This window comes from Fusarium mangiferae (assembly GCF_900044065.1).
Source record: "Fusarium mangiferae strain MRC7560 genome assembly, contig: FMAN_scaffold003, whole genome shotgun sequence".
Lineage (NCBI taxonomy): Eukaryota > Fungi > Ascomycota > Sordariomycetes > Hypocreales > Nectriaceae > Fusarium > Fusarium mangiferae.
Window position 1 is genome coordinate 32,271 of NW_024573923.1, and position 22,312 is coordinate 54,582.

The following is a 22,312-nucleotide window of genomic DNA, read 5'->3' on the forward strand; positions in this document are numbered from 1 at the left end:
TTCTGTAGCGGTATCTTCAAAATGGTTGAATTTCTCAGGTCAAGAGTTCGTTATGTTGTTCTCTTTCTTCCAGTCATTCTTTTCTTGCTCTTGTGGCTGCTAGTCCAGTATTGCTCTTTTCATAGCCCTCCTTGAGCGTACCTTTCCTTCCAGATGGCTGCCAAAAACAATAATCCCTTTTGGAGCACTCAAGATCCTTCATATGAGGACCTGACTCTCCCCTGCAATGCCAGACTGGATCCCTCAGCCCCAGACCTTCACCCAAATCAACCTCATCCAATTCTCCCCATCAGCCCTTCTGCACACTCTCTCAACAACCCTGTTGCAACTCCCCCATCAAGTCCCTCCATCAGCCCAATATCTACTCCGCCACCAGCCATATCCTCAGACAGAAGCGCCCGCAAAGTTGGCATTTATGGTTCTTCCTCTTCCTCCCTAAGCAGCTTATCCGATGAAAGTCTCACCAGCAATCTTCTTCGATCCCAATCTACCAAAAAGCCGTCACTATGGACTAGATTCTGGCGCTCGCTGAACAATCAGTTCTCCCCCAAGGCCTTCTGGGAACTCATCCATCCAAAAGAGTACATCTACCCCATGACGCTCAAGAAAGGCGCTGCACTTGCATTCGTCATGTCTTGCGTTGCTGCACTTGTTATATCGAATTGGTTTACCGGTTGGATGGGAAAGGCCATTGCTCAGACTCGAAGTTACATGTTACCTGTTCTCGTTATTGTTCTTACTCTTGAACCTCTTATGTTTCTTATAATCTTGTCTATTGCGAGAGTTCCGCCATACAACCCTCCCAAGACAACTCCTTCACAAGTTGCCGAGGGGTTTTTCAGTGAGAAAATTCCGGATGATCTGGAGCGTGGTTTGGCGGTGACGGAGGGTTGGGAAACTGCCTTTGTAATTCCCTGTCACAACTCAGATCGCGAAGCTTTGAGAAAGGTGATCGAATCCGCCTATCCCCATTTCAGACCTCAAGACATCTTCATCATCGATAACGGTCGATCTCGACATCCACAAGATCTCTCCTTCCGCCATTGGCTCAAGAATCTCCATCCCGATCTCGTCTACATCTGGTCCCCCATCGGTTCAAAGAACGCAGCCCAACTCGTCGGTTCCCTAGCAGCCATGGACTACAAGTACATCCTAACAACAGACGATGACGTCTCTCTCCCCGAAAACTACCGCCATCCCATTCATCTTCTGAACGACCACCTACGTGCTGTTGCTTTTCCTCTAGCAGGCACCGACGCAGATGGTAACACTCCCCTCGGTATGGTCTCTTGGCAAGACTGCGAGTACCGAATGGCTGGTCTTGTCAAGCTCGCTGAGGATCGTACATGCGGTGTTAACTTCCCCCATGGCGCTGGATGGTTCGTTGATCGCGATGTATTCGTTGAGCTCCTTTCGAAATATCATCCTATGGATTTTATCGCGGAAGATGCTAATGCTGGGTTTTCTATTATGCGTCTTGGGAAGGGTATTGCTTTTGATGCTCAGGTTACGCTTGCGACTGAAGTCCCGGCGACTGTGCTTGGTCCCGGGCTGAACTGGTGCAAGCAGAGGATCAAGTCATGGGAGATGGGAAGACATAGTCTGATCTGGAAGATAATGCGCCACCTGTTCCGCATGAACGGGCAACGGACTATCCAAGGAGTTCTTATGCAAAAGGGACTCTTTCTTTACATATTGGCCTGTCTAGTCATCGACTGGGTCCGCATTCCCGTCCTGGTCGCTCTAGGCGCGCATAAAGAATACTGGATCTTCTTCTTCAGTCTCGCCTTTGTCGCCTGTCTTCCTCCCCTTCTCTACAACTATCTTAGTTGCTGGCACCGTCCTGATATGCGCATTGGGCTTGTCACCATCGCTACTTATCCTGTTTACAAACAGCTGTATAGTTTTGTGTCAGTCTTTGGTGCTGTTCGTTGGGCGCTGTTTTATATCGGGGGACATGTTAGAGCGAAACCTATTCGGAAGATGCTCGAGGATGGAGATGAAGCATGTTTCTGGCTGGATCCCAGATTCGAGACGAATCCTGCTTGGTTGGCGGATGCGAAGGAAAAGATGCTAGCTGATGAATTGGCAATGAGAGTTGTCGGATCAACATAATAAGTAGCTGACTATCTACAGAATGAATTTCGCCGACTACAAGGCATCCCTGGCCAAAGTCTAGTGGTCGAACTTGGAACAATACATGGCCCATGCCGCGCAGCTAGTGATATATGAGATAGTATTCCGTCAAATGTTCCTTACGATCCAAATGATATCAATCGAGTCCACGCTGCTCCTCGTGGCCATCTGTCACATGATATAAGCCTCGCTTATACAAGGCTAGCAGTTTCACCATGTCTGAAGGTAAGCGATCGCAATCTCCACGCTTCCAATAACTTCCTCGTTCACCATCAATTATTCGGTTCTAAACTCAACATTTGCAATGCTTCGGTAGAGTTACACCAAGCATGTCACTGTGTTCAATATGGCGTTACGTCAAAGACACTGTCAGGCTTCCATCAGGCTTCCAAGTTGACATTTCCAACGTCTGTGCATGATGCAGCCAATTTCCGAACTGATCTGATCTTCCATGTCCGCCAAGAGCGGGAAGTGGTCCCGTTACATCATACCAATTTGCCTCTTCAGCTGCATCAACCGTCTACCATCACCAAAGTTACAAGCCTTGCTACTATTTCAAGCTCAACTCCTTCGATAACTCCCCAACGGAAGATATTCACAACGATTTCTTCCGCTTACGTAGTCTTTAACCTAAAAAAACTTGACTCTCATCCATTTCCAAGTTGCCTAGCAACTGGATCCTCCTCACCCTTGCACTTGATACGAGCCTTAGCTCATGCTGCTAAATTTGGAGTGGCGCTGCTGATAGGCCAAGACCCCCGGATTAACCCCTTAATGCGAGTTCTAGCGGGCCCTAGCCAGAGACAAAAACTGACCCGTCCCGTGCTAAGCCCATCCCTCAGGCGACGCGTAACTTTTCTGTTCCTACATCACCATCACCAACATTCGTTAATTCTTTTTTGACCTTCTTCAACCACAATCGCTATTCTTCCAAATTTTAATACAATACACTTTTTACACAAACACAAGCCGTCATCATGTCTTCCACAACCCTCAGCACTGCCAGCGCCGTCCCCACGGCCTGCACAAACCTCTATGACACCCCCAACCAGGACAACACCTGCGCCATGCCCTTCAAGGACAACCACACTGAGATCATGCAGAAGTGCTGCGGTGACGCCAAGATCGTGAGCTACTACAACGGCTGCGGCCTCTACTGCGTCGCCCTCGACCAGACCATCGGCGAGCTCGCAAAGTGCCTCTTCGCCAACGGCGCCCCCGACGCCGACGTCTTCTGCAGCGGCAGCAAGAAGACCACAAAGACAACCGACGCCGCCGTCCCCGCTACCGCCCAGGCCAGCGTCATCTCCGGCGACGACGACGACAAGGACGATGATGACAAGAGCTCTACTGGCACTGCTTCTGGTACCTCCACCAGCACCGGTACCAGCTCTTCCAGCTCCGAGACTTCTACGGAGAGCGGAAACGCCGCTGCTGGCTTCGCTCCCAAGTCTAGCATCAACACCCTTGGCCTTGCCATTGGTGCTCTGCTCTTCTCATCCATGGCTGCTGGTGCTTTCCAGCTGTAAGAGGCTAGCTACCATCGGATGTTTTTTTGCTTCGGTCATTCTATGTCGATAATTTGGAAACGGTTCGAGTAATGTTTGCGTGCATCTAGCATTTGGGCGGTGCGTAAAATATTGATGGATATCATAATTAGTTTCATGTGCTTTGGAAAATGGAAATGTATACTTTAATTAGCAGTCTATCTCTTGATATACAAATTGCTACCCCAGCTTGTTTACCCCGTTGTCGTGACTCGTGCAGCCTCCACTTGTAAGCGAGGGACGGACTCAGTTAATCGTGATCGATCAATGGAACGCAAGCATTGTAACGTCGTGCGACGTCATTGAATCATGTGTAGACCATGTGTCGACAGGTATAATGGCTTGCCAAGGAAAACGGTTCAAAGTCAATTCCACGAGGCCGTTTGCGATGTGATCCGGGAAGACGGGTCGTAAATACGAGGATTTCACTTTCACCATACCGCCGTTCTTGGATGTAATCTTGCCTGCAAATGCTTCATTTGAAGGAATTGCGATTAACTTTCGTCATCAACACGACTCTTTTGCCGGATATCCGCGCTTCCAAGACAATGTCACATCATGTTGGAGTACAGGGTAACCGCGACATTTTACAAGGTAATCATAGCAGTTCAACAGATACCTCGAGATAATCCCCCGGTGAGCTAGAAGGCGTCCTATTAATTGTCATAGCAGAGATACTCGTGGCTTTCTTTTTTTCAAATGTAAAAATGTCCGACAAAACAACTGACCGACATTCGTTTCGTCGCGATTGAGGACAGTGGTAACTTCACCAATACTGTCAACACGGAAAACGCGGGCAAAATGAGAATGTCTCAGTAATTGGTAGAGCCTCCTTCTCCTATTTCCGCATTCTCACCCTAAATCTCCCCCAATTATTCCCATCGTCATAGACATCTCATGTCCCCATTCCAACGATCACCGGCCGGCTTCCCCCCCTCTTTCTTCACCACTTCACATTCCATCGCAACATCTCGACAAAGGGGGGTACCCAGGCAACATCCTTGCAGTCTCTCACACGTCTCTTCTTCGCCAATTAGCCTCGGACTCGGGAGCCAAAGCTTGTTCCTGAGACACAAATCCTGCATTCCACCTTGTGCAAGAAATGAGAAGTCTCCAGAGCTGGCGACGCAGGGAATTATTTACTGCGGGTTTGTCTGTTTGATCTCCGTGCGAGCTACGGCGCTAGGTCACCTTACAGGGCTGGAGGGAACTGGGGTTAGAAAGGGAGGGAGATCCTGCAGGCGCGCAATTCACTTCGATGTCGGGTAATTCACTGCATGCTTTCGTTTCATTCCTCACGTTTGCTATACGACGGAACAACAGGGTTCCGAGTGGTAGCCCGTGAGCGATGTCAAAGCTAATCATCACGACTTGAGCAATCATCAAGGTGCAAGAACCGTCACTAGGTTCTATTCCGCACTGCAATTGACTTCCGGATCCGAAAATTACCGTGATAACAAAAACCTTGCTTCAAGTGATTGACGTGATTAGGCGCGCTAGCACCAACGAGTCTCAACGCTTTCCAACGCTCCACCAAACGTCGAACCGCAAACGGCGCTCAACTGGGCTGCCGTTTAGTCCCAACGCTAAAGAATAAGCGCTGTCACTCTTGCGGTTTCCTTGAAATAGCGTAGGGTAGACTCCCGTCGATAATCACGGACAAGTCTCTTTGCCCTTGCATCAGTGACATCCAGATCTCAACGTGCAAAACATGGCATTGTTTGCATGTCACCAGCCGGAGTAAATAATGAAGCTTGGGCCTGTTGTTTTGTTTAGCATGATGAACCGTCGTAGAGCCGTTGTACGATAGTATCATAAAGATACTCTCAATCAGATTGATATCTCTTGTTGCATCCACTCAGCGATCGTTGGAGACAACACACTAGATCAAGACATGACCAAATGACCCCATCGCCGGTTCCTTGTTTCCGGTGATCTGAACCACACCATATCTCCGCAACCATTCAGACAGAATCGTCCAAAAGGGCTTACGGCAGGATCCCAAGCGCAACATCAACCACACACAAGAATTCCCCAGCCACATACCTAGCTAAGCAATTGCGGGAGAAACACTGTAAATTACCACTTACGCGTCCGAACTCATGCAAGGCCCAGAGATCTCACTGGCTGTGTTCGTCCAGGTGCGGTTGTGACACTCGTTCTCCCCTTTACTGGACAAATCTCTTCCGCCGTGTCTGAGCCCGAACATGCCTTTTGAAATTTTGTTGCTGAAGCCACCAGGTGAGGGGGTTTTCCAGTATAGCCTGTTGTCACGGGCATTAATGGGGAAATGTGATAAGTGGAAAGGATTGTTTGACTTTAAACTAAGGTATTGTACATTTCTTGTCTAGTCTTGGCTTGTCTTTGTTATCACCTCACCTGGGGGAGATATGTGCGGGTATAACTTTATTGCAATGGTGGTTTGATAACAACCTTGGCGTGGCTGGTCAACAAAAGCTTGGCACGCCTTAGAAAATTCGAATTCTTTTGCATAGTAACTGGTATTATTTACAAGAGAAACCCGTTGTTGGAATTCGTTGGTGAAATTGCCTTATCAAGGGAGACATAGGGGGGCCGCTCCCATATCTTCAACACCCAAAAGCAAACACTCCAAAATACGAAAGCAAAATCAGTAGTAGCTCCTGCGGTAGTCTGCAAATAGCTAGCCAGAAACCTTGAAGAATGGAATACTATCGTCTAGACTGGTTTATCGTGCCTATGCTGGCGAGACATTTTCTCTTTTGGTCCACACCAGGTGGAGTGATGCTATCGCCCTTGCATGCTTTCGGATCTAGCAACCGTGCATGAGGAATGTTTGCATGCAGGAGACCAATATTCCCAAGGGCAAGCATCTTGGTCAATATGGTGCAAATGGGAACTGTTATGTGATGTGCAAAATCTGTATATATAGAGGCTGGTGTTCTTGTCCAGAATATTCTCATCTCATCCTCACTCTCAATCTTCCCATCGAGGACCAGGTCCATTCGTTTACAATCCAAAGAACACATTCTTTCATTCACTCTTTAATACATTCGCTCACACAGAAATACCTAATCATGCGTTTCTCTACCGGTCTGCTCCTGGCTGCGGCCTCGAGCGTCATGGGTCAGCGGTTCACCAACTCCAGTATCCCTGCTACTGAGTCCGCTACCACCACCTCAGACGTTGCTCCCACCGGCTCTGCTGAGGCTGCTCAGCCTGTCGATCTAGGCGGTGCTAACCTGGGACCCGGTGCCTCGTTCGTCACTCGCGCCGATGGAAGCATCGCTATGTAAGTTTACTCCCAAACGGCCCGCGTACTAGTCACAAACTCTAATCAACCGATAGTGCCCTGATCGCTGGACCCAATGGCGTTGCTTCCTTCTCCATTGGTATTCCCGATGACGTTTTCTCCAGCTTCCCCGCAGGAAACTTGTTCATTATCCTCTGGGAGATCCTCGTTGAGCTCATCGAGACACAGAAGCGTGCTGAGACCGACTGCACCCTTGATGTCACTGTTGACGGTGTGAGCGTCTTCTCCGAGGGTCTCTCCACCGGCTCTGGCTCCAAGAGCTCTGACAGCACTCCTTCCTCTGGTAGCTCCCCCAACGTCGAGTTTGTTCAGTCTTGTGGTGCCACCTCCTCTCGTCTCGAAGTCTCTGATCTTGCTGTCGGTCCCCCTGGTTCCAGCAACCCTGGTGGCGGCAACGGTGGCGGCAACGGCGGTTCTACTGACACCACTGGCACTGCTGAGCCTACCAACACCAACTCTGAGGGCGCTACTACCAACTCCGAGGGCCAGACCATCGAGCCTACTGGCACTGAGACTGCTACCAACTCTGAGGGTGCCACCACCAACTCCGAGGGCGAGACTGTCTTCCCTACTGGCACCCAGACTGGCACTGAGACCGAGACTGCTGCTACCAACTCCGAGGGTGCTACCACCAACTCCGAGGGCGAGACCATCCAGCCTACCGGTACTGAGACCTCTGAGCCCACTTCTTCTGCTACATCTGCTCCCGGCTTCCCCGGCTCCATTGGCGACTTTGCTTTCTTCGGCTGTGTCGGTTCCACCGATGGCTTCCCTACCTTCGAGCTTCTCCAGACTTCTGGCTCCATGGACCTCAACCTCTGCGCCAGCCTCGCTGAGGGCCGTGCTTACTTCGGTGTCCACGACGAGGAGTGTTATGCCGGTGACGAGATCGACGGTGACAACACCAGCCGTGTTGACTCAGACCAGTGTGACATCGAGTGCCCCGGTGACGACTCTGAGTTCTGTGGTGGTGATGCTCCTCTTGCTCGCCGCAGCCGCATCCAGGCCCGCCAGGCTATCCCCAACACCATCCGCCTCACTGTCTACGTCGCTGTCAACGGCCCTGATGTCACCCTCACCGATGTCCTCACTGCTACCGTCACTGACCAGTCTACTCTGACCACCACCTTCACCACCACCATCTCCGATGCCACTGCCACTGAGACCCAGACCGTCACTGCCATCTACGTCTGCTCCAACGGCAAGTGCTACCCCGAGAACGACAACGGCTCCAAGGTTGTCTACATCTTCGTTGGTTACCCCGGTGAGGACTGCGACGGCGAGCTCGTCTACATCTCTGAGGCCTGCTCTTGCCAGGGGGGATCTCAATACGTCCCCAAATACTGCTCTAACGGCAGCTGCCACGGTCTCACTGTCTACAAGCCTGAGGAGTGCAAGGACTGGTACAACCACGACAACTTCTTCGTTCCCGCCAACTGCGATGTCTGCGAGCACGGTGATATCGTCTACAAGCCCTGGGAGAACTCCTGGGGTACCCCCGCTGAGTGCCACGAGGCTGAGATCCCCAGCTGCACCAAGGATACCTGCCCTACCAACGGTGGTGGCTCCAAGGGAGGCAACGGCGGAAACGGTGGCAATGGCGGCAACGGTGGAAACGGAGGAAACGGCGGCAATGGAGGCAATGGAGGCAATGGAGGCAATGGTGGTAACGGCGGCAACGGAGGTAACGGTGGAAGCGGAGGCAACGGTGGATCCGGCTCCAACGGTGGCTCTGGTTCCTCTGGTTCCAACGGCGGCTCTGGCTCTGAGGGCTCTGGCTCCAAGGGCAGCTCCGGCTCCGAGGGTTCCGGTTCCAAGGGCAGCTCCGGCTCCGAGGGCTCTGGCTCCAAGGGTGAGAGCGGCTCTAGCTGCGAGGGTGACCACTGTGTCCCCGTCACTGTCAGCAGTGCTGGCAAGCAGGCCGTCAGCGCTCTTGCTCTCCTCGCTGCTGTTGCCGCTCTTCTCTAAGCGACCTCACACAGCTTGAGTTTCTGATCTTGAACGTTTGCCTTCCTTTCTGGTTTTCTCTTTGGGAAGATCCGCAATACAAATGGTGGCATTGTCTTGTGCCACTGACTTTGTAGTTAGACTTAATGCAGTTTCAATTCTACCGGGGTTTTGGGAAATAGCCTATCTGTAGTCAACTAATAATGACGCTCTTTTTGCTTTCAACTATTATTGCCGGGAATCGTGACTGTTGCCTTTGACAACCATATCGCTGAGTTTCATCTTTGAAGCTGCGTGTTTTCAATGATGTGCTAGGCGTGCACTGTTTCATCTGACTCTTGTATTGTTTATGTCTCAGTCAGCATGCACACCTAGTGGAGCTTGAAACACGTAAAGAATGTGACTCTCCTTGCAGGTAACCTGTGAGATGCTCAGCCATGCTAAATACTGAGGTACTGCTAAAGCAAACCTGACAAGACAAGAATGCAGTTTCCGGTGATGTGACACTGAAACCATGGAGTCTATTTATCACTGCACTACACTCACTCCTGATGCACACATAACAGCGATATATACAAGAATGTTGATCATGTTAGTCATCAGACTTCTAAGCTCCTTAACTAAGATGAGGATCCAGGAAAGGATGAGTTGTCAGACAAGCTCCCATTGGCCTCATCAGCATTCCAGCCACTTCCAGAATCGCCATGTCCCTCGAACGTAACCTAGGCGGTGTTATCCTCATATGCTGGGCCATGCTGTTCACCTTTTTGGTAGATCCTCCTTGTGGTAATCAGACTTCCACTCTGAAGACATTTTGAAGTGGCTACTCTCAGTTAGTCATATGTCTCAAGGAATAGGGCAGAGACTTGCCGGAGATAGACCAGTATCTTGACAGGTTGGATTCGCTTTGGCTTTTGACAGTGGCAAACCTACAGAAGATCTGGTTGATATTGGATCTTATTACAGATATGTTAGGAGGAAGAGTCGCTCTTTATAGACGCTGGCATCAGAGGGAAGAAGGCTTTGCAACGACATATGCCCGGGGAAGCTGAAGCTAGGTACAGCAATCAGTGTGTCATACTGTATTGTGGCGTAAACACTACATCTGCACCTTCTAAAAGGCGAGGTTTTATAGGCCTGGTTCTTTGTAGTGGTGTCGCAAAGTGTAAGTAGGCTACCTATGAGATGCGAGTGGTGCACATCCTGGGTGGCCTCAAAATATTCTTGGGCATGTGGTGAGGTATCTTGGGAAGGAATAAAAAGACATAGATAACTTAGGATAAGTTTAGAATACCTTTTGCTGAGTTTATTTAACACACCATATTAAGGTCTGATGCATTCTTGCACCCCGAGGGTTATCTCTTCATTTTATATCGTGACCACGCAGCATAAAGATCCAGGCTAACAACAAGAACTTACACCTTCGCCTTATTGTAAAACCACTAATGAGGCCCTACAACCTTGAAGATAACACCCTTAGATATCACGGTGATCTGATTGAAGCAGCCATGACCGTAATTGTATCGACTATGCCAATGATATAGTATTGCGATGCTCAAAGTACCTGAAGTGCTTTGTGTCCAGTTGGCTATTATCAGCTTGCTATTCGGACACAAGTCTTTCTACACAACCCACGAACAATCTTGCGATATCAACCGACATACCTATTCTTGGCAATAATTTTCGCTTACACCATGCTCCCCCCACTTATAAGAAATAAACACGCAATACGGCAGAATTACCAGATCCGTTAATTTTCCCTGTCAAGCCTGATACATTCGCGGTCGGTCCGCCTCCACCAGCAAATATTCCCGCGAAAAAGGTATAGATCTGAGCAGACGGTCGCATGATAATAAAGCACATAATCGCCGGTGATAAAGATATAAGCTTAACCTGCAAGCGTCGGGGCTTGGCCGACGGATATCGCCCGTTTGGGAGAATGTCGTTCTTTGGGCGGCGAATGACGCGAGAACTGCAGATGCTGGAGTGACCCGCTAAATTCCTATCTCGAGTTTCACTTCTGTCATGGTTTGTCGGGCTGGGGATGAGGTCAAGACAGGGTCGTGATGGTATATAACCCTGAGCTGTCTTTTTCATGAATGGATATTCGCATTGTTTGTTGTTAGTTTATATACTCATTTCTTTGAGAAATAGCTGTGATCATGGCGACTGTCACTGCTGAACGGACAGATACAGCTGAGACTGTGACATATCCTCCTCAAACAGGCATCTTTAAACATATCTCCAAAGCGATACCTTATTTTCGCAATCCTAGACATGTCTTGATTCTCAAGCTTGACTGTCTTCTTCTGACATGGACTTTCATCGCTGGTATCATGAAGGAGATGGATCAGTCGGCAACGACACAGGCTTACGTTTCAGGAATGCGAGAAGCTTTGGGTCTGTACGGCAATGAGTTGGTCTTTTTCAACACCTACTTCTCTATCGGATATGCTATTGGACTTGTTCCTGGACAATTGGCTCAGACGAGGGTGAGTTGAACAACCTTGGTGCTTTGGCTCATGCTAATCAGTTCCAGGTCCGTCCATCTCTGTTTCTACCAACTTGTGAGATTATTTGGGGTCTCTTCGTCATCGTGTAAGAATCTATGCCCAAAGTAGTCTTTCATGGTTTACTTACACAGACAACAGCACCTGCAAAGCCCAAAACGCAACAACCGTCTACGCCCTCCGCTTCTTCCTCGGCCTCTTCTCAGCCGTCTTCTGGCCCAGCGTCGTCTCCCTCATCTTCAACTGGTACACCCCCAAAGAACTCGCCTTCCGAATCGCCTGCTTCAACGTCTCCGACGTCGCGGGAGCCATGTTTCTCGGTGCCCTCCAAGCCGCTCTGTACCGTAACCTAAACGGTGCTCACGGAATCGCCGGCTGGCAGTGGCTGTTTATCGTTTCAGGCGTCATCACCATCGCCCAGGGAATTGTTGGCTTCTTCATCATTCCTGATACCCCCGCGTACACGCGTGCCAAGTGGTTGACGGAGGATGAGAAGAAGTTATCTCGTGAACGAATGGCGGGTTTTGGCGCAAATACGTCGAAGCTTATCCCTCCAGCTGTTCTGAAGCAGAAGCTGCGCAAGTTGATCGTTCATCCTGTGACGTACTTCTTCCTCGTTGCTTTTGCTCTGAGTGCTTGGGCACATCGCGCAACTTCCTACTTTGTCCTTTACATCGAGAGTCTCAAAGACGAAGCTGGTAATCGTATGTACAGCACATACCAGGTCAACGTCCTTCCTCTGGGAGGTTATGCTCTGCAGATTGTTTCCAATCTTATCCTGAACGGCTTGTCCGATTGGAAACATTGGAGATGGCAGATCAGTACTGGATCTACGTTCTCGTTTGGTGTCTTGCTTTGCGTTCTTTGTGCTTGGCCTTCAGATCAAAAGGTCGTTATGGCATTCTACTTCATGACCTATGCCGCCAACGCTGGCGCTCCATCGCTGATGGCGTGGTTTGCAGAACTTTTGCGAAAAGAGCCTGAAGCGAGAGCAATTATCGTTGCGATCACAGTTATGATTGTGTATATCGGCCATGCAACGATTCCACTTCGTGCTTTCAGAGTTGCCGACGCACCACAGTATCCTATTGGATTTCCACTGGCTACAGCGATGTCTTTCGCCTCGGTTTTTGTCCAGCTTGGTCTGCTATGGTGGGCACGTAGAAACCCCCAGCTTGTCAAGGGTGGTTATGAGGGGACTACGATCGACTCGAGAGTGTCTGATGAGGAAAGCTCTGGAAGCATTGGCGATGGAGCAAGTGACCGAGAGGGAGGACATGGAGAGAAGACTGCAGATCCAGTGGTTTCTAAGGTCAACCAGTAGAAGTACCATGATGTTCTTTGTACATAATTAAATTTAAGATATACCCTCGACAGATTCGGCTAGCAAATTTCCCAGTATCTCGTTCCAGTCTGAACATCATCAAATGGAGGCCATTGCCTTAGTGAACATAAATCACGCATGTCTACAAAGAATGCTAACGTTTATTCTCCTTCCCAAAGAAGTAACTCGCTACATGAACTCTATTAGATGAAACCTGTGAGACTGGTCGGCTAAGAAATAAGCTTAATTCAACCAGGTCCAAGTGTAACATAAAGCCCGCAGGCATGTCGGCTAAGTCACGTTGATCACAGTAATTCTATAGACTTGAGGTAAGGTCATCGAAACAAAAAAGGCTCCTTTCACGGAAGATCCGCATATATAGGAATTCTAGTCGGTTCCAAAGTATTGGATGTTTTGGACATTGCGGGAGCAAGAGCTGCTTGATTTACGCATCGATATCGAAAGGATACAGCTTCTCTAAAGCGACTAATTAGCTTTCAGCCCACCGCAGTCATGTTATACATATAGCCTACTCACTGTAACTCAGATTCGTGTTCTTTGGAATCGACACAACATCAACTTCAGCAGAAGCAGTCGTCTTGGTCGAATTCGAACCCCAGCAATTGAAAGATCTCCAGGCTGGCTTCAAAACACAATTACCGAAGACAGAAAGTTGATAAAGACTTATAAAATCCACATGTTTTTCCGCGATTGAAAGGTTGGTTTACATCTTTAATCGTTGTGTTGTATGATGGTAAGAGTCCTCTCTCGGACACATCTCAACATACAAGAAAGGATATACAAGAGCTGTCTCTTTACAACATTTTTGTTATTCAGCTTCTATTATCACCCAGATGCCATAAAGGATCGGGATCATACCTAGTTGCTATCTCGGATTTCCAATGGGAGATATGGAAGGGCTTGAAACTCTTCAGCAAGTGCCAAATACAAAAGATCGGGCGTCTCACGAATCTTGCTCGGCTCTGACCAGTAGCCTCTGAAATAGTGATAAATAATTCTCAGCCATGAACTCATCTCAAGATGACACCTTTGTGGTATATGGTTTAATGAGCTGGTCAGATTAACTACTTTCGATAAGCGTCGAAACGTTATCTCTGCTCCCTTTGTAGCAATTATCTTGCAAAGTCTACTTCAGCCATGGTATGCTTCTCGAATCATCTCTCACTTAGTTTGCTCTAGATCTTAGAGTTCAAATTTTGCCTGTTAGTCGAAAGATGTCAATACTCAACTGGAAATCGATATGTGTGCATGACCAGCAGCCTGGCACAGAACAACTTGACGCAACACAGCTCTTTCTCACAGAGATCATGCTCATCCAAGTGATCCGTAACATTTTCAACAGTCAATTTCTGTCCAGATTGCCCAATGCGTCAATGAGTGCCCTGAAACGCCCAAGGCTCTGCTCGAGACATTAGGGGCTACACACAAGCTTTATCACGCTTCGACCATGTCATTTTGTTTCAACGCCCTACGGAAGACCTTGGTTCCATTTTAAAAATAGAAAAGTCCCCTTGTCTGGCTTCTAGAAGACTTTGACAAAGCTTTCATTGCCCCAGGGGGCGAAGAGCGAGGAGTTACCAAAGTAGCTTGTCTCATCTTTCGTAGTCTTCCAATGCCGAGATCTGTTCAGGATGCATCATATCGCCAAGAATATGCGAATGTATCTAACTTAGGTCTCGGGGCTCGCATATTGAAGGCCTTGGGGGCCGAGGATGAAGTAATGCAAGTCAACCTTGCACATGTGTTTAAGCTTAAATACCCAGCATGTGATTGTCCAAGCATAAGCCCTCAGGGGTCATTCAAGCGCTTTGCAGTTAGTTTTAGTGCTTATTGCCGCGTACTCACAGAAGTTGAAAGCATCTGAAGGTTCAGTCAAAGACTTCAAGTCGTCAAAGACCAGTCATTAAGATAGGAATGTTTCAACAAGTCAACCAACAAACGACCATCCATACCACCAGTGGCAACAAATATACGAACAAGCTTCACGCGGAAGCAACCTCCCGATTCCGAGACCGTCGCAGGCTAGTTTCCCAGCTCACCGTTGTCATATGTTCATTTCATGCGTCCGAACCAACACAGCAAAAGACCCATCGCTCAGTTGGTTCGCAAGCACATCATACGATGCATTGCCACCCCAGAGCCTGCTAGTAAAAGGACACTATTGTTCTTCTGGCTACCGAGTAAGACGGGATATCAAGTTACGGAGCAGCTAATGGTCAATCATTGGACAGTCGGGATTTAATGGTCACTCAATTTCCGTAAATTATTTAAATTCGGGGGATCAAGCTCGATATGACAGGTAATATTAAAAAAGACCCTTGTAAAAAGAAAAAAGAAGAAAAAGTCTAGAATTCTTCTTCAAAAGGGAAAAAGTAAAAAAAATCACTTGCAGAAGCTGATCAGCGCCTGATTGAGTTTGCTCTGTAGGTCCCGATAAACCCGAGATCTTCAATTTTTTACGGGCTGTGAAATTTCGATCTCGATGCGTCGCCGTATTTCTGACGTTTTTTTTTTCTGTGAACCGAGTCCCATTAATTGAGACATTTTCCCTCTTTCTCATTACGCAAAGTTATCAAAAGTCCAGATCTATACAACAATTTCACTGGACCATGGGAATCCTGGTCCGTTCCATTGGAAATCCACTTACAAGGCCCTCACCGTCGCTACAGGGCCTTAGGGGGTAAGAAAACTTCAGACCTTGATACGGGGTGTCAAAATAAACTAAGAAAAGGTCCCCTAAGCTTAGGCTAGATTTGCCTGAGTATTTTCATCGCTTACGGTCAAGGTCCTGAGTCTTTTTTGCATCCCCTAGGCAGGGCACTTCAGTTTTCCGAGTGAAACGGCGGGCGACGGTGGATTTCCAGTTCTTTTACAGCGCTGGAGCACCGTAAGCAGACCCCGCAAATGTTACCGTCTCGGCCCGATTGTGCTGTCCTGTCAGTGATTATTGCCGTCTCTTTGAGCAGTGCAGTTTGGATCGTCGTTGAAAGAATTGATTGGGGGTATATCATTGGTTCCCTGTGTGATTATCGCAGTGCCAGCTTGAGACATCAGGAATTATGCAAAAAAACAGCTGAGTAAATGGTATCTGAGGATTATGTAAACGCTGCAAGTGTCTGGTATCATCTTGAACCCCCTCAAAACACACCAAGCCCTACCATCGTCGCCTAGATGAATCTTCCTAGTGTCCCACGGGGGAGGGGAAAGGAAGGCAAGTTAATCTGTCGTCAACCCGCGCTTTTTACGTACAACAAAAGCAAATATTAATATTCCGACCGATTATAATCGTGGAGGTTGCTGTAGACGAGAAGAACGGGTCTCCGGTAAGAGGAGCCGGATCAGCCCCTGAGCTGAAGCTGCAACGTCTCCCTCACGATATTTCATCACGAGCCAAGGCCAAGCTCCTTTTTTTCTTTGCAGGAACAGACCAGAACCGTGTCAGAATCCTGGACTACCAGAGCCCTTGGCGTGAGACCAACAGAACGGAGTTGTTCCGTTTCTCTTCTAGCGTCAAATGCACAAAATATGGATCGGCGGGCTTCTGGAGTGTGTTCCGTACATAGCCGAGCTTTTCCCAGAGCCGTGGCTTTTTTTGGTGCAGGGGGGGCTAAGAAATCGTAGAGGCAGAGCACAGAGAGAAAGGCCCCTGAACTCCTGAGTTTGTCTTTTGAGGCCTGATCCAAGCTTGTTGAACCCTTTCTCTAGGTAAGGAATTCCTCTGCCGTCTTCCGATACAGAGCTTTTGTTGGTTGATCTCACTCACACTACGTACCCCAGGCCCAGTTTATTCCTTTCGCGAGTCTACCCTCTACAATCTGATTCGAAGCGTGCACCGACCCGATCCTCCCTATATCTGCAACATACCTATCACAATGTCGGGTCTCGACGCACCAGAAGTCAGCGCAGCCTACGATGCCGTGCGCTCAGACAAAGACGAGACAAATTGGCTGCTCATCTCGTACGCGTCCGCCGTGGGGAACAAGCTGAGCCTCACCAAGACGGGAACAGGCGGTCTGCCCGAGATGGTCAAGGAGCTGGACGACGGCCAGGTGCAGTACGGCTACGTGCGCGTCGAGTACGCCAACGACAAGGAGAGCAAGCGCGTCAAGTTTGCGCTGGTCGTCTGGATTGGCGAGAACACAAAGGTCATGCGGAAAGCTCGCGTCAGCATCGAGAGCGGCGACGTCAAGAAGGTGCTCTCGCATCACAGCATCGCGGTCACCACGGGCGATCGGTCCGAGCTGGATGAGGCGGATATCGTCGTGAGGTTGAGGAAGGCGGGCGGCGCTGATTACAACGGAGGTCGGGGCTGAAGATACGCGACGATAGCTTCAACATACATATCTTACCCGTACATATCATGATATACAGCGTTCTACGGCTCCTTATCTTGGACGGACCGGTCACGTGCGTGCTGGAGATAGACGGTATTTCATTATCTATCACGGAAATGTCGCCGGACTTCTTAGATAGGAATAAGGCGAAGGAAAGCAAGGAAACGAGGGGTAATTAACGATGTTTACGATACGATAGGAACGCGGTCCTCGTTGATTGATCGATTGATTGAATACCCCAAACTTTGTGACGACTAGGCCAAGGCTATCAATCCCTCAACCACGTTTAGATGCCAGGATTGCCGGGCGCGGGAGCTGATACCCTGACGATCACATACTGGATATTCACCTGATTAGGTAAAGTTGGAGATTGGGGATGGTGGTCTATTTGATCCCGGCATTCGGGGTTTGATAGATATGATGGGTGAATTAAGGTGAATGTGCATGATCTGCCTGTTTCACAAGCAACCTCTTCGACCGTCAAAGCTCAGCACATGTCTGCCAATATCTGTATCAGTCCTCGGGTGAAACCTACCAGCCAACCACCACCACCACCACCACCAGTATCCTACCTAGGCCCAACAGGCGACAGGCTAACCGTAGCTACCAGTCAGCAAATGAACCCACGGCTGAAAGCTTGGCTCAGTAATTGGCACTCTGAGATTCGACCTATGAAACGCGGTATTTTACTCTGGCGGGACTAATCTCCTTCCAGTTTGAGCTGTCGACGCCGAAACCTTGTATCGGCTTGGCCGTCTTGTGCACCCACTTTAAAGGTTAGTAGCATGACGTAGGGGCCTTGCTTCAAGCCTATCGTATCGTGTTTCCCCGGTCGTTGAATGAATCGCTTTTTTGGCTTCGGCCCCGCGCTTGGCCTATCAGTGAGTTGGTTGCTCGGTGGGAGAGTTTGGTGATGGCGTTGTAGCTGCTGTTAAGGAGAGCTGTCGTCTTTACTGGCAATACAGAGGCCTGAGAGGATGCATTGTAGGAGAGTCAGTTGTACTCACTAACAATGTCACTGTCTGTCTGGCTGTCAGTCACTGCAATCAGTCACTCGACCCCCCCTGTTCCTTGGCCCGTATCTAGAACCTGACCCTTGGCTTTCCATCGTTTCTCACCTTTTCCTCTTTCAGACTCTGGCTTGAGCATCCCTGCCCCATGGCTACTGATTGCCACCACGCATCCACGCACATGGAGAACTCCACTCCCGCAGCAACAGTCCCATAGATAATTTAGCGTTTTTCCCACTCTCTCCCTCCCATGCCATGCCTTGCTTGTCTAGGTTTCGTTCGGCCTAACATCGTACTCCAAATCTCTTCAATGGTCACTCTTCCCCAGATTCAATTCCTTTCTTTTTAAATCCCCTCACATTCCCACGCCTCTCGCATCGCGTGTCACTCTCTTTCTCACCTCTCACCTCTCTCTCTCTCCCTCCCTCTACAACATTGCCATTGTTGTAGTTGTTCTTCATCCTCCTCCCTCCCGATTATGTCTAAACACGACTCGGCCAGCACAAGCACCGGAGTCATGGACCCCGTCGCAGAACAGAAGCCTCGTCGAGGCTCAAAGGCCTCGCTCGGAAACACTGATGGCGCTGATCAGCTCCTCGAGAACCTCGGCTACAAGGCTGAGCTGTCGCGTAACCGCTCTACCTTCCAGGTCGCCTTCATGTCCTTCGTCCTCGCTTCCATCCCCTACGGTCTCGCTACCACCCTGGTTTACCCTCTGATTGGAGGCGGTCCCGTCAACGTCATCTGGGGCTGGCTCGCCGTCTCCCTCATCATTGTCTGTGTTGCTTGCTCTCTCGGTGAAATCACCAGTGTCTATCCTACAGCTGGAGGTAAAAATAGATCCTCTCACTTGCGTCCCAATGTGAACATGTAACTGATCGCGTGATACTACAGGTGTTTACTACCAGGCCTTTATGCTCTCTCCTCCCCGATGGCGTCGCATTGCTAGCTGGATCTGTGGCTGGCTCTATCTAGTTGGAAACATTACCATCACTCTCGCCGTCAACTTTGGTACCGCCCTCTTCATCGTCGGCTGTGTCAATGTCTTCGAGAAGAGCCCTGGTGTCGGTGTCTTGTCGGGAGAGGCTTACCAGGTCTTCCTGATCTTCCTTGCACTGACTATCCTGTGCAATGCTGTCTCTGCGCTCGGTAACAAGTGGCTTCCCTGGATTGATGTATGCTTGCCCTCCTTTCCTCTTGTTGTGAACGTCATGGTTGCTGATACCTTGCTCAAAGACCGCCGCCATCTTCTGGACCTTTGCTGGTCTTATCGCCATCATCGCTACTATCCTTGCCATCGCTAAGAACGGACGTCGTGATGCTAACTGGGTCTTCACACACTTCGAGGACAACTCTGGCTGGCCCAAGGGATGGTCTTTCTGTGTCGGTCTCCTTCACGCCGCTTATGCTACTTCTTCTACTGGAATGATTATCTCGTGAGTTCACGGTCTACCAACTAACCCAACCTAAGAACAGCTGTACTAACATGTGTATAGCATGTGTGAGGAGGTTCAGAACCCTCAGGTCCAGGTCCCCAAGGCCATGGTCGCCACCATCTTCATCAACACCTTCGCCGGTCTTCTCTTCCTCATCCCTCTCATGTTCGTCATGCCCGAGATCCAGGACGTCATCGTCTCCGCCCAGCCCGTGCCTCTCATCATCAAGAGCGCTGTCGGCAGCTCCGGCGGTGCCTTCGGTCTTCTCATTCCTCTCATCGTCCTCGCCATTATCTGCGGTATCGGTTGCACAACTGCCAGTTCTCGATGCGCTTGGGCATTTGCTCGTGATGGTGCCATTCCCGGTGCCAGGATGTGGTCCAAGGTCAACACTACTCTCGATGTTCCACTGAACGCTATGATGCTCTGCATGGTTGTTGAGATCGTCCTCGGTGTCATCTACTTCGGTTCTTACGCTGCTTTCAACGCTTTCTCTGGTGTCGGTGTCATCTGCTTGACTGCTTCTTACGCCACTCCCATTGCTATCAGTCTCGCTACTGGTCGCAAGCAGGTCAAGACTGGACAGTTCTACCTCGGAAAGTGGGGTGCTGTCGCCAACTGGATCGCTCTCGGTATGTGCTCTTCTCCTCTCTATCGTGATATGTCTTGCTAACTCGTCATCAGCCTGGTCCCTGTTGGCCATGCCTCTCTTCTGCATGCCCTCCGCTATCCCCGTTACCCCCGAATCCGTCAACTACGCCCCCGTCGTTTTCGTCTTTGCGTGCATGGTTTCTGGTATCTGGTACTGGGCCTGGGGTCACAAGAACTACGCTGGTCCTCCTACCCACGAGGAGTAAGGTGTTGAAGCAAGCAGGGTCTAGATGCTTGACAGTGCAGTGCGCTTCGCTTCGTTTGACATTTCATAACAATATCAGTCAGTATATATGTGCGACAGTTTAATTCGTGCCTATGCTTGCCAGCGCGATGTGCTTGATACCCCCGCCCGGCCTGTACTAGCTAGAAGATATCCATAATTCAATATTGTTTAGCTTCAAATGTGATCATTTCATTGTATTGATCAGTTAAAGTAGACCTGTAGCTCGTAGTCTTATGCGCCGCCCGATACGTGCTTGACAGACGAGCCGCCCCGTCCTAGACCTGGGGGTTGCGTAGTCCGAACATGGGTAACGTGTTGAGACGAACATGGGCAGTCTTGGTGCTATGTATAGTCGATGCTCTCTGCCTTTTTCTTGAGCCAGACCCTTCAATAAGTCATGCGCGCTTGTTATCTACCTCCGTTGGTGCCCATGAGGTATATCTCCATTCTCAGCTTGAGGCTCAAACTTACCCACTTTACGTTGAACATTCTCTCTTGATCTTTTTAAACTTGCTGACGTTATACAAGGATCTTATGGAGAAGTATTGGGCTCGAAGATGAGGCGCTCGTCGCTCAGCATCGACTCTGAGCCTGCGATATGTGTAGACTTTCCACACCAAAGGTTCTTAATTCTTGCATAACAACCCTACGAGTATATCTATGAGGTTCAAATTATATGCAGATGTAATCTGAAACCACAAATACTAAGAATTGCCGACTACAAATGCCATGCTAAGGCAAAATAGTACATACTCAACGTCAGCATCTAATTCCAATACAGATGCAATCCATCAAGCAAGAACATTGTTTTATAATGATAAAGTGTTTCTTATTGTCTCTAAATTTAGTAGAATACTGTTAACTGCTAGCCTTGCATCCCTTTCTATACAGAATCAAGAGTAACAGCTTCTACATTCCCGGCACTCACTCTCAAAGCTATACTTCCTTAAAGACATCCTTGCATACCTCGATGATAATTTCGAACATGGAACTTCCCCTCTCCTTTTTCATTTTATTTGAATTACTCTTGTCTTTTACAAGCTTGTGGAATGACTGTAAGAAGAGTGGCTGATACTGTTCGCGGAGCGGCCCTTGAGCTTCATCAACCAACTACAAGCGCGACTGTGCTCGACTCTCCAATCTCTAGATACTATCACATCATCTTATATTAAATTCCAGGCCAGCTCCTATCTCGGAATCGCTAGTTGTCCCAACTCGTGCGTGTTGGCTGTATATCTGTCTGAGAGGACGTCGAATTAAAATCAAGTAACCGGTCCAAGAAATGAATTCTCTGTGTTGGTACGAACCATAACACAGTCAAGCCCTTCCTACGGTTCTGTTCAGCTATATGAGTGGTCTTCGAGCATCACTATGGTCTCAATTATATAGCTTGCATGATATAAAATCACGAACAGCCGGTCTCCCTCCTCGACAGACATCGTCAACATGTTTTCAGCTATTCAAGTCTTCTCTAGCCCAAGGCTTAACTTTTATCTTTCAACACATATAGTAAGAGTATAATACTTCCTTTCACAATATTAGCTTCTACCGGAAAGCTTCCAAAGTAACCAACAAATCTTATATTGCAGTCAAGCCCTGAGGGCTTTACAGAAGGAGGAGACGAAGTCAATACGGTTTAGCTACCTCAGATATGACCTTAAACTAGTATCGATTCTTTCCATATGTTGATCAGTACTATTATTAGAGAGGTTCGAGGTCTATTCTGTTTATCCTCCGCTTTGCCGTGACGACCTAGGCCAATATCAAACCGCCTCGGGCACTCAACAAGTATTCAAGTATTATGGATTTAGCACTCCTACGTCCCGCGGTATCGTGAAACCCGTTATTTGGTCTACTAGCTCTATCCTTGCTACTTCG

At 48.9% G+C, this 22,312-nt stretch overlaps 6 protein-coding genes across 6 annotated transcripts; all 6 read left to right on the forward strand.

Moving 5' to 3' along the window:
• Positions 1-153: 153 nt before the first annotated feature.
• On the forward strand, positions 154-2,115 carry FMAN_05081 (uncharacterized protein; the record flags this gene model as incomplete). Its single annotated transcript, XM_041828132.1, has 1 exon — positions 154-2,115. The coding sequence occupies one exon, from the start codon at positions 154-156 to the stop codon at positions 2,113-2,115; it is 1,962 nt and encodes a 653-aa protein (XP_041679025.1).
• A 998-nt stretch (positions 2,116-3,113) lies between these two features.
• Positions 3,114-3,665, forward strand: FMAN_05080 (uncharacterized protein; the record flags this gene model as incomplete). The annotated part of the gene is made up of 1 exon (XM_041828133.1): positions 3,114-3,665. The coding sequence occupies one exon, from the start codon at positions 3,114-3,116 to the stop codon at positions 3,663-3,665; it is 552 nt and encodes a 183-aa protein (XP_041679026.1).
• Positions 3,666-6,739: 3,074 nt separating this feature from the next.
• FMAN_16062 (uncharacterized protein) lies at positions 6,740-8,943 on the forward strand (the record flags this gene model as incomplete). Its single annotated transcript, XM_041828134.1, has 2 exons — positions 6,740-6,954; positions 7,011-8,943. 2 exons carry the CDS (start codon positions 6,740-6,742, stop codon positions 8,941-8,943), a joined length of 2,148 nt encoding a protein of 715 aa, XP_041679027.1.
• Positions 8,944-11,084: 2,141 nt separating this feature from the next.
• On the forward strand, positions 11,085-12,756 carry FMAN_05079 (uncharacterized protein; the record flags this gene model as incomplete). The annotated part of the gene is made up of 3 exons (XM_041828135.1): positions 11,085-11,414; positions 11,462-11,520; positions 11,574-12,756. 3 exons carry the CDS (start codon positions 11,085-11,087, stop codon positions 12,754-12,756), a joined length of 1,572 nt encoding a protein of 523 aa, XP_041679028.1.
• Positions 12,757-16,649: 3,893 nt separating this feature from the next.
• On the forward strand, positions 16,650-17,090 carry FMAN_05078 (uncharacterized protein; the record flags this gene model as incomplete). Its single annotated transcript, XM_041828136.1, has 1 exon — positions 16,650-17,090. One exon carries the CDS (start codon positions 16,650-16,652, stop codon positions 17,088-17,090), a length of 441 nt encoding a protein of 146 aa, XP_041679029.1.
• Positions 17,091-18,599: 1,509 nt separating this feature from the next.
• On the forward strand, positions 18,600-20,414 carry FMAN_05077 (uncharacterized protein; the record flags this gene model as incomplete). The annotated part of the gene is made up of 5 exons (XM_041828137.1): positions 18,600-18,951; positions 19,016-19,296; positions 19,358-19,557; positions 19,618-20,189; positions 20,242-20,414. 5 exons carry the CDS (start codon positions 18,600-18,602, stop codon positions 20,412-20,414), a joined length of 1,578 nt encoding a protein of 525 aa, XP_041679030.1.
• Between the last annotated feature and the right edge of the window lie 1,898 nt (positions 20,415-22,312).